The 12382-nt window shown below is 32.7% G+C and overlaps 1 protein-coding gene across 4 annotated transcripts in view; it reads right to left on the reverse strand.

The window, feature by feature from the left end:
* Positions 1–360: 360 nt before the first annotated feature.
* Positions 361–12382, reverse strand: part of LOC117111040 (high-affinity choline transporter 1-like) — a 34892-nt gene continuing 22870 nt past the window's right edge. For 2 of the 4 annotated variants that reach the window (XM_033253914.1, XM_033253913.1), the window contains 8 exons: positions 7947–8102; positions 7038–7186; positions 6459–6584; positions 6151–6304; positions 5821–6026; positions 4642–5134; positions 3663–3731; positions 361–3039 (listed from right to left, as the gene is read on the reverse strand). In XM_033253914.1, coding sequence (XP_033109805.1) covers positions 3703–3731; positions 4642–5134; positions 5821–6026; positions 6151–6304; positions 6459–6584; positions 7038–7186; positions 7947–8102 — 1313 coding nt within the window. In that variant the 3' untranslated portion in view covers positions 361–3039; positions 3663–3702. Of the gene's footprint in view, positions 3040–3662; positions 3732–4641; positions 5135–5820; positions 6027–6150; positions 6305–6458; positions 6585–7037; positions 7187–7946; positions 8103–9005; positions 10036–12382 lie in introns of those variants that run through there. The other 2 variants (XM_033253916.1, XM_033253915.1) reach the window with 2 other exon arrangements.

A 12382-nucleotide genomic window follows, 5' to 3' on the forward strand; every position in this document is an offset into this window, starting at 1 on the left:
TGGGTTATTGAGAGGGCGTTTATTAAAATTTAAAACGGGGCGCGTAAGGAAATTTTCTCGTTATGAGGAGCGCTTATTCAACAGGGGCGCTTATTCAAACGGGGCGCTTATTCACGCGAGTACGGTATAGCAATGAGACATTAATTGTAGAGTTTAAAAACTTTGGTTTAATAGTCACTGACACCACGAAGAGACACACTTAAAAGAATAACGCCTTGAAGTGAACTACTTTATAAAACCGCAAATTCCACTATCACGATATGCAATTTAAATATTTCTTTACACATGTTTAAGGTATGACATTAGACTACCACAGAGAGAGGGATCGTTAGAAACCAACATAAAACACAATCACAAGTGTTTCCCTCATTCATAATTCATAATTTTATTTCCTCACATATGATGGTAGTTAACAAAGGGAGATATTCCCTGTACAAGTGTCAACTACCAAAGCATAGAATAATAATAATATAACAATAATAACAGCAACAACAACAACAACAACAACAACAATAACAATAATAACGACAACAACAACAACAATAATAATAATAATAATAATAATAATAATAATAATAATAATAATAATAATAATAATAATAATACAATAATAATCATACATACACGAGGTCTTTATTCCACCATTCTATTCTACATTCACTTCTTCTGTTTTTACATCCCGCGACCTCACAGAGTGCGCTATACATATTATATCCCTTTAAATATCCCCGGGCCCTTTACTATGGAAAACAAACAATTAGTAAACCATAAACCAACTATTAACTCCGAATGTAGACCATGAGTTAAAAATTGAACGTTATGCCATAAAAAATATATACGGGGAAGCACAATCCTCCTGGATTTGAGCAGCGCAACCAACTAAGGTCAGATAACACTATCCATATATAGGGAGACTAAGCCTTAGTTTATGTATGTTTGTCTTGTGAATGGTATTATCGCCTATTAGTAGGGTACAGGTAGTAATTAATTGTCTATCGGCCCATGTGCATGAATAATAAATAAAACAGTCAATAACTTATCAAATTTCCACATGTAAACATTAGCGTAACTAAATGCTAATTTTATGCGAATTGCAATCCCATCGATTTGTAAGTAATGATGTATGTTTGTCTTTTATACAGGAATGCCACCTATGAGCAATCTTTGACCAATACCTAAATAATGAATAATAATAAACAAAACTGCAATAGAACCCCTATTTGGGGCCAAACAAGTGTCCCCTTAATTGGGCTGTCCCACTAACTAAAAACGTGAAATTGTCCCATTTATAGGGGTTTTAGGCATGTTTTCGTACAATGATGACATATATTCTTTATAACATTATTTTAATTGACCTAAGAATGAGTTACATTTGAATATAATTAATTTATAACAGTAATATGCAATGCAAACAAATAATCAATTTTTGATATGAAATCAACAATAATTAAAACTACAAAAGTTGTATAGTATGTTCCCGATATTTTTTCTTGATTCGACTGCAATGTAAATATTAATATTGAACTTTCTATTGGATTCACAAAATAGAATAGCATGGATAGAGTAATGAAGGTTGTAAGGTAAGATTAGAATCCTATAAGCAAGTATTCTTTAGTTAAAAGTCAAAATTGAAAAGATTGTATTTATACGAAGTAACACATGCACTAGCCATATACAAATGTCCATTCTAATGTTTGAGAGGAAAAACTCTGGTTTGATGTTTATTGCTCAAAGTGACAAAATATAAATTGATTGAATGATTTCTTTTTATTTTGAGACTACTGTACTGAACTTGTTTGATACAATAAAAAAGTGTTAATAGAATTAAATTGTATTGATTTGTCCATTTTGCACATTCTGAAAGTATCCCGTCTCCTTAATAGGGCTTAGCCGTTTCAAAGATATATTTCCCCTCGTCTTATGGAAAAGTGTCCTCTTAATAGGGATGTGCCAAAGAAGGGGATCTACTGTATAACTTTTCCTCAAGTTCCCACATGAAAACATTTACATAACTGGGGACCATTGTTATGCCCATCGCATTCCCTCTGCTGATCGGTATAAAGTAATGATTGAATTCTATGTTGGCATTATGTTGCCAGCAGGTTGAGTTAGTCCTTGATCATCCTGTAGACATATAGGCCTACCAGTGTATACGCTGTTGCATCCATGCCTAATCAATTTTGAGCGCTGAGAGGTCATGTTGGCATGAAGCTCTATAATATAAGTCTAATATGGACCTATTATTATCATATTCCAATACCGGTAGTTGTTCAGCTAATTCTACAATTTCTTAAACGATGGGTCTCCTGGCGGTGAAACTTTTAGTTAGGAGTGTATAAACGACAGAATGATTGCTAGATTCAATTTGAATATTTTCGAGGTGCAGATGTGTTTCCTTAATAGGATTGGGAAGACTGTAAAGTAAATAATAAGCAATAAATAGTGATTGGACAGTCAATTTCATGTTTTCCAACATCACCTTATTCATAAAGTGTGTGGGTCGAAAGTGAGAAATTAAACCTATACGTGAAAGTGTCACCAACTCAATTAATTTATTTGATAGTGTCTAAAATCGTGATGGTCCCCAATTTTGTCAGCGGAGTTATAACGATGTTAGCGTTCCGGCGGCAAACTTTGTGTATTGAGTGTTAAAGTTGTTCTTATGATTATTATTGATATGAAGGTATCCATGTGCTACGTTTTGGAATAATTAATCCTGACTGAGTATCTGATGCGGCATTTTCTTGCACAATAATAGAGAGAGGAACATGTCGGTAGCATATGTATTTTTTGGGCAGTAGACCTATGCCTTTCTTCAGTACAGAGATTTGGTACTTATAATATTTGTAGGAAGACACGTTAACGAAATAATTGGAGTCTGAACGAGTTGTTTTAGTGATGTACGACTGAAAACAGTTGAATAATCAATTTTTATCTTTGCATAATATATTAAATGTCGAAGAAGTGGATCTGCTCTGGCAAGTTTCTTGATTCTCTTGATTTTTTTTATAGGCATGAATGGTCTTCTTTCTAATAGTTCTGAGAAAAGATTTGACTTTGTTTAATAATAATAATAATGGAAATAAAAATGATAATGGTAATAATGATAATAATTTTTTATATATATTGCGTGTTTTCCAATTAAATATGTCAATATTTTAAGTCACCAAAAGTTTTATCAAAACATATGATTTTAGAATATATAAGAACATTAACGGCGAATGGCGCAGTATAACTACCCATAGTCGTTCTATAGTCATAGTCAAACACCTTCTTGTATGTTTGGCCAAGAAGGGATATTCCTGCCATTTGTTTCTACGGTTCAAACCCACAAAGGGAGGGTTTTAAATGGAGTAATGTCACTCGGTAATTATATCTAATATATTTCAAACATTTAAAAATGGACCAAAAACGAAAATTAAATTTAAGGTAATATAATTAATTTGTTAGAAAACAAGTATATCATCACGCAATTAGGAATATTATGAGAAAATAAAAATATTATTTTCAGTATTTTATATTTATTATTCTTATTTATTATTATTTGAACATTATACATTTAAATTGAAATAATATTGCTATCATAATAATGATAAGAATAATTATAATGATAATAGTGATGATAATGACAAAAATAACTAAGAGTGTATAAATCCCCTCACCATATAGTAGTATTCTTTGAGGCGTTCGATGTATGTCTCTTCACAAAGTAGTGTCGACACTAGGATTTTCTACCAAGATACAAGTGATATAAAATTACGTTAACCATTATTGATAGTTTGTTTATCATGATGATCTCACTTCAGTAGTGGTGCTTTCAATGTATATATACTGTCTCTTATACACATCTATATATATATATATATATATATATACATATATATATATATAAGTATGTATATATATAAGTATGTATATATAACATCAACTTATTAATGTCATTATTAATAATGCGACGTATATTTATCATCTTTCATAAATATTTATAGCAGTTTCTGAATAAAAAATTGGAACTAGTAAAACAATTGTCGAGAAAAAGAGGGTCTGTATTTTGCTTCTGTAGATATGTAAACGTCAAAGAATTAAAAGTGTACTTATTGCCTTCATTGTCTTTTTTTCTTATTCCAAACAGACAAAGTTCACTATCTCCAATAATAATAAGTTTGGTAAGAGATTTAATGCAAGATAAAACTTCTTTCAAAACTCTCGAGATAATACCACATTTACCAAAAATGTATTTAATAATTTCTTCTTCATAATGGCAAAATGTACAAAATTGACTATAGGAGTTTACTCCAAGGATTCTGTGTATGATCCGATATTGTAGCCATCTTAAAGTATTGTCTTTAGTTGAGTCAAACGCCGAAAGGTTCTTTTTGACCACATATTGATTGCTTTTTTTTTAATTGAATTAAGAATTTTATCATAGTTGATATCAACCATAGCACTTCGTGGTTGAGTAAATTGGACACCCAGAATATTGATCAAAAAACAAAAAAAGAAAATATCAGAAAAAAACTTTATTTTAATGATAAAGGAAACCACTATAAATCACGTTGGAGTGCTGAATATCAAAAGTATTGTTTACTTAAAGATAAATAAGAATATGATATTTAAATTAAATATTAAATTAATATTTACCATCCAATCTGTCAGCAACATGTACATATTTTATTTTTAAGGTATCTTCTACCTCGCGTTGGATGTTCACCACACACTTGAAAACATCCCATTTCTTATCCAGAATTTCTTTGGTGAAAATATATTGAAACAGACGGGAAACCAGAATCAGTATCATGAAAGAGATGAGCATTGCAAATGTACGGAACGGAAATAGCTGCTCACCGTTGTCAAAAAACGGATATTCTATAAACGGTTCAAGTTTCAATAGTTGTTCGCCGCCGCCAAGTCGCAATATCAGGCCAATGATGTAGGCGGAAAGTGAGCCGTAAGTGTTGGTAAAATCTATGTAAACGACGGAGACTAATTGCGGAAATAGGATGACGTATACAAAATCAGTGCACAGATAAAAAAGACCGTATATAGAGTCGACGGTAATTGCTAGTGTGATGGAAATGGCTCCAAAGACGATAATTGAAATTCGCATCACCCAAATGACTTCTTTTTCAGATGCCTATAAATATATAAAATCGTTAAATTCCTGATTTTATCTCGATACGATATATAACAATGATGATTATAAGATTGTGACATTTGTACGTCATTGTTTTATTTGTTGGCTATTATCAGGAATTAGAAAATTCTCATGTATTTTGTTTTGAAGTGGAATTATAGGTTAATGTAGTCTCTTTCGAATCTCAAGTTTACGTGTTCAAGCCTTGTCAATTGTAAAAGAGTTTGTTATATGCAATATAAAACGAATTGACTTCCCAAGTCCCAAGCCTCCTCATAACGAGACTAGCTGATACAAAGTATCTTGTGTATATAAATGTTCATGTATTTCACGGTAATTTTGAGTTTACCATAGCTGCCTTTAGTTTGTAACGCTTTAGAAAGTGAAATAAAAAATGTTGATACAGCAAATATGAATGGCATTCTCAGACTTAAATTTTAATAAAATGTTCTTTTTTTCAATTATTCTTTTATATTCTATATATTTTTTTTAATTTAGGGGCGAGCGCTGGCCTACTGGCAATGGTCCCAACCCCTTTGAATCAGTAACTGATTATCGTCCCTTTACTCCAAAGTGGGAAAATGAGACTTTTAATATTTTATCAGTATCATTTAGTGTTTGTTAGAATGAGAAGAATTTACAAATTTACAAAAAAAGTTACATAATTGATTAATTAAAATATCTACATTTTGTTTTATCAGATGTTTGTATATATTTCGAGAAAACATGGAACTAATAGAGAGGATGGTTGAATCGGCTGACGACATAACAGCAGCACAGACCGCTCCAAGACCGATGATCGAGACAAACTTAGGTGTTAGGTATTGTAAGACTAGTGGTAGAACAATATTACTGTCTGTAATTTCCTGTTTGTATTCTGTGGCAGTCCAATCTTAAAAAGGAAAGGTAAAATTAATACACCTTTTTGAATTATTAATCCGCAATTGCACGTTTTCAGATTATAATTATATTATTTGAATAGTTATATTTCAGAGCATAATGTTATTATTACTCACTAGTGCTTGTTGCAATAGTTCCGATGATGAATGAAGGTATTGTCATGATAAGACAGCCAATGGCACCAGCATAAGACATAATTTGTGCATTCCGCACACTCTTTGCAGACAGCACGCGCTGGAAGTACTCCTGCCATGGCAAGCCTCCTAAAAGCTGGGAATCAATTTTAGTTAAATTATTAATATCATCGTCAACGTCATGTCAGCGTCATAATTGTTATTATCGTTATCATCATTTATTATTATTAATTATATTATTTTTATTATATTATTGTTAATAACGTAATGAATAAAATATATTATCATACCAATTGTAATATATAGTCACACCATACACCAGCGTATCGATTATCCCATGTACCTCGCCAAGTGGAACTCGTCTCGACAATACTGGTGACGTGTTCGTTTGTGAATGCAAATGGAATCGCCAACCACTGTCAATATGTAAATAATGCTCATTCAATAACTTTTATAACAAAGTTTAAAAACACAAACATCCAACTCCCTAGTCGCTACGGTTATTTGAATAATGTTCTTGTTTCCGTACACCAACTCAAAGTTCCCGCCCACACCCATTCGCATTCTGCCCAGACACCAACAAAAACACACACGCTATTAATTTAATCAATCAGCTAAAAACCCGTTTTACACTAATTGAACGCAACATTGATCTCTGGTACTTCTTTGGGTATTCTTGGAATAGTCTATTTGGAACACAAACTTTAGTACCAGTAATTATCTATTATCTATATAATCTATTAGTGACTCATGCTGTAATAGTAACCAACCTTAAAAGGTTTATTTAATACTGACCAAGTGTTTTTACTATTTTTTTAGTGTGGGGGCGTGCGGGGAGTAGTCATAAATTTCAACTTAATGTAACTTACCAAGCCAAAGAATAGACAGACCAACTGGACAACATCAGTGTACGCCACTGAATAAAGACCTCCAAATAATGTATAGGACATTGCTATACAGGCCGAGACGATGATGGCTATATTTGATTCTATATCCAAAATTACACTGAAAGTGTAGCCTGTAATATATAATCTAAAACAATCAGGGTATTACACAAAATTAAAATAAAAGTCAGTTACGAGTTTATATTGTCTTGAAAACTGCTCTGAACCGTGGAAATCTCCCATCGCTGCCTCTCCTTGTGTTTCAGCTAGAGGGCTGAAATAAAGGTTACAATAGCGCACCGTCTTTCGGATGAGACGTTTCCGTAAGTCCCTTGTGCATTTATGGCCCATGTGCACTTTAAAGAACGCAGTACACTCTTCGGAAGTGCAGGGGATTGTCTCCCGGTGTACCACCAGAAGGATTCCACTGAAAGTAAGTATTCTTCAAGACTTTCGTGGGTTATCCTAGGTGTTTGCACCGAATAAATCCAATTTAAACCAATCCAAAGTTGACCTTACATTTGAAGTAGAGTGAAAGAAACATTGAAAGCTTGAACATTTTTGTACACAGAGAGCATCGTCACGTGAACTCCGACCTAGGCTAGAGTAGAGAGTCATATAAACAACGTTCTTCTGACTCATTAGTCATTTTACTTTAAAAAAAAGAACATATTATTCTATAATTCAGCAATTTAAGTTTGACCAATAGTTTAAATATTTCATACACAAATTATTAAGCTGAATGTGTACCTCTAAATCAACAACCCCAAACGATGGGTCTAGGCCCCTGAGAAGCCCTCTCAAACTCTTCATATTTTTGGTTTGAATATTCTTTGCTTTATAACCTTAAGGAAGAAGAGCATTATAAATGCCCATACAAGTACCAGTACCTACCTAGAGCTGTAAGAATAGCACTACAGTAGAATATCTCTCCACATAGAGCGACTAGAAACAGGAGTCCACCCATTCCTCGGCCAAACTTTATCTGGAAAGGGTCCAACAGGGTTACATAACCTTGCTCTCGCATTGTCTTTGCAAAGAAAAGTCCATCTTAAAAGAAACAGGAGGTAATACAGTTTTTTTTTATATTTAAGTATGGGCAATTGTTTGCAATTGACCATAAAGAGCGAAAGTTGTTTATCAGTGGATATTATTTTTTATGACGGTTAAATAATATTTTGCGAGGGTCCATAAGAACCATAAAAAATGGCCCACTGTGCTGCTCAGTGTATGTTTTTTTCTAAAGTGTTTGGGGGCTCAGGAGTTTATCAATATTTCCAAATTACCTAGTTTTTAGCTACAAATTCAAGATGGCCACACATTTTCTGGTCTTTGGATTAATTTAAAGTTATTCAAGTCTTCTTAGTCGCTAATATTATCTATGATTATGTTGTGTTGAGTTGAGTGATAGACAGTAAAGCTACAATGACAATTAAAAAGATTCCATGTCTTAGGTCATATCAACATTTATAGATAATGAGGAAGTTTTTAAATGTATTTGTTAAAAAATTTACGTACGATTATACTTGCGAGGGGCCCTTCATAACTTTAACTATACTGTACTGACATTTAACATTTTAAAAATATTGACCAATTTAAAGGTCACTGCAGACTTGTTAAAAGAGTACAAACGCCTTCATGAAGTGACAATGTTTATCCTGTGGGAAATGTACAATCATGGTATGTGAAGGACCTGCTCATAAATGAGTTTCAAGAGACAATTGGTTGCAAAAGCCAAGGGCCAGATGAACCTCTGGGTTTTACCAGCAATCAGTAACAAATTATAGAGTATTACAGTGTTACGTCACGATACCACGTGATACTCATAAATGAAGATACACGCATACGCCAACTGTTAACAGTTTTCAAAATCAGTGTCTATATTTCTGGAATAAAATTCAGGTAATCCGAATTTTTTAATACAATCGATCGATATAGGCCTAACCAACTTACCTATGTGATTGCACTAAACGTTGTCATTAACGGATTTATCAAAAGGAAATTGTAATATTAACAATCATAATCATAGGCCTCAGCTAGCGTCTATCAACAAGAAACATAGGCAACCGTATACAGGGTGAGTACCCATACCATTAGTCCGTTGAGCAATCAAAACCACGGTAGCACCTATTGTTTACTGTTGGCATGGCAACAATTCAACAGGATAGCGCTAACAAAGAGATCGTCACTGTTGCGGGACAAGACACTTCACAAACAGCAAATAAATCGAAATGTTATTACGAAAACTGTACAAATACCAAAGGCGCGACGGTTAAGTGCAGCAACTGTCTTATGGATTACCACTTAATTTGTGTCAAGTTGAAAAAACGGCCCAAAACTACCACATGCTTTGTAATTTCTGTTCGACAGACTTAAAATATATTGTTCAAGAACTCAAATCACAACTGGATGTTATGAACACCACGGTAAAAAAGATGGCTACCGAAAACATAAACATATCTAAGCGCCAGGCAACACTATTGAGAAAGAAAACAAAAATCTGAAAACCTCTGTCAAAGAACTCAACGAAAAAGTTAAAGATCTAATTTCAGATATGCAGAGAATAAATAGATATACTTCATCTAGTGTCACTAAAAAAACACTAATTATAGGTGATTCTATTTTGAGAGATATACAGGAATCGTGGTTCCAGCAAACCGATGTGATTGTTAAAAGAGGAAGCATTATAGAAGATATTTTTGAAACTCTCAATTCAACGTACTTAGATCAATATGCTGATATAATTGTTCATGTTGGCACAAACGACGTCGCTGACGCAACTGATATTGCGAACATAAGTTCATCAATTGAAAAACTGATAACGCTGGTAATGGTCAAGGCACCCACCACTAAATTGCATATTTCAGCAATCTCTCCTAGAAAAACACACATGACAGCAGTAACAGAAGCAAACATTATTCTTAGAGATTTGGTAAAGAGTCTTGACTGCTCCTTTTTAAATGTAAACCCAAAATGTGTGTATCAGAATGGATCAGTTGTGTGTAGTATGATGGATTGCATCTAAGTCATAAAGGAACAAAACTACTAGTTGAGTGTTTTGTCGAGGGTGTTGAATCCCTAAATTTAACAAATGAATTTGTTCAACATAGATCTTCAAACCTTAAAAAACAAAACAAAAAGCAACAAAGACGGAAAAACCAGCATCGTAGTGATAACATTGAGACCAGAAAATTTCGGCCACGAAATACTTCTTCTGCATATTATCAACAGAGTATGAGAGAAAGCAGACAAAGTCAAACATGTAAAAACTGTGGTCTATCAAACCATAATACAGCCAAATGCTACCACGAAAACCCAATCAGATGTAGAACATGTGGCAGGTTTGGTCATAAAGACAGATTTTGTAAACATAATAAACATTAGTCTAATAATAATAATTACTACCAAAAATTTAACAACCACTATGATGATTCATATGGTAATGAGCACTTATACTCACAATACCAAGAAAATTTTTATTCTGAAAATTGATTGCCCAATAATGATTGTAGGGAGACTAGCACGTTTTCAAGTAGTTCAAAATCTACTGAGGGCGTTAGTCAAAGTGGGTTGCCAAGGTACCATAAAGACATATACGAGCCTCTTAATAACAAATGTGGATTAGTCATTGCAAATTTGAATATATGTAGTATTACACATAAATTTGAAGAATTACAACACATTTTAAATCAAAACAATATTGATGTTATAGGACTATGTGAAACCTTTCTCAATAGTACTATAACCAACCAAGAAATTAATATAGATGATTATTCTTTATATCGGAAAGACCGATGTAAATCGTCCAAACATAAAACGGATAGAAGAGGAGGTGTGGCCTTCTATACATCAAATAATATTAACCACAAAATTCGAAATGATCTTATGCCAGATCATTTAGAACTAATCACTATTGAATTAAAAAGGGAAAATTGTAAACCATTAATCATTGTGCTATGGTATAGGCAGCCAGGGACATCGGTTGACCTATTTTTTTTACGTAAATGAGATTATTTCTAAAATTGAACATGAAAGTACAGAGTAGGCCTATATACTAATGGGGGATTTAAATTGTGATATAATGTCAACGAATCTCAGTTGTTACACAAACCAACTAAATGACTTATGTACAAATTATAATCTCAAACATGCAATCACTGAACCCACACGAATAACAAATAAAAATGCATCATTATTTGACATTATGGTACTTAGTAATCCAGAAAAGATGTCAGATAGTGGTGTCATTCATGTTGGAATGAGCGATCATTCAATGACGTATGTTATTTTGGGTAAAAAAACTAAATATAAAAATATGAATAATAGAAATAATAATAATAATAATAATAATAATAATAATAATAATAATAATAATAATAATAATAATAATAATAATAATAATAATAAAGCAAACCCACAAAAACACCGATATAAAACTACAAGATGTTTTAAAAAAATTCAATGAAAGCACTTTTCTATCTGACCTCTCATCAGTTGACTGGTATATTATATTAAACAATGGTGAGGTTAGTGATAGCGCAAAACGTTTTGAAAAAATTTTTGTGAGTATAATTAACAAAAACGCTCCTCTAAAAAAACGAAGGGTACGCAAAACAGCAGCACCATGGCTCACTGACGACAATATCGTCTTGATGCGTAAGCGTGATAACTTAAAGGCTCAGTATAATAAAACTAAAGACGAAACTATTTGGAATGAGTTTAAAACGTGTAAAAATAAATGTAATAAATGTATTCGTAAAAATAAAGTTGATCATGTAAAAAATGGCATAATGGAAAGTAATAACGATATGAGAAAAACTTGGAAGACTATCAAAAATGTCATTCCTAACAACAAGCGTAAACAATGTATAAAGGAAATCAAAGATGATGGAAATACTTATACAACTAATTATGACATAGCTAATGCAATCAATAAATATTTTTCTGAAATCGGTCCGACTCTCGCCAAAAAAAAAATGAAGAGTTTGTAAGTCATGAAACAATTGACTATTCTGAAGACTATGAAAAATATACAGATAAAACCTTTGATTTCCAACACATCTCAATTGAGTTTGTTTCCAATTACTTAAATAGCCTTCCAACGAACAAGGCAACGGGATATGATGAAATCCCCGCAATAATGCTTAAAATTGCATCTCCTATAATTGCGCCGGTAATTGCATATTTAATCAATCATTGTTTTACAACGTGTTCCTTCCCAGAAAATTGGAAAATTGCTAAAGTTCTCCCACTATTCAAAAAAGGAGGCACCTCAAATCCAGGCAATTATCGACCCATATCAGTCCTTCCTGTAATATCAAAAATTATCG

This window comes from Anneissia japonica, unplaced genomic scaffold (genome assembly GCF_011630105.1).
Source record: "Anneissia japonica isolate Jap-2015-1 unplaced genomic scaffold, ASM1163010v1 scaffold573_len2283161_cov171, whole genome shotgun sequence".
NCBI lineage: Eukaryota > Metazoa > Echinodermata > Crinoidea > Comatulida > Comatulidae > Anneissia > Anneissia japonica.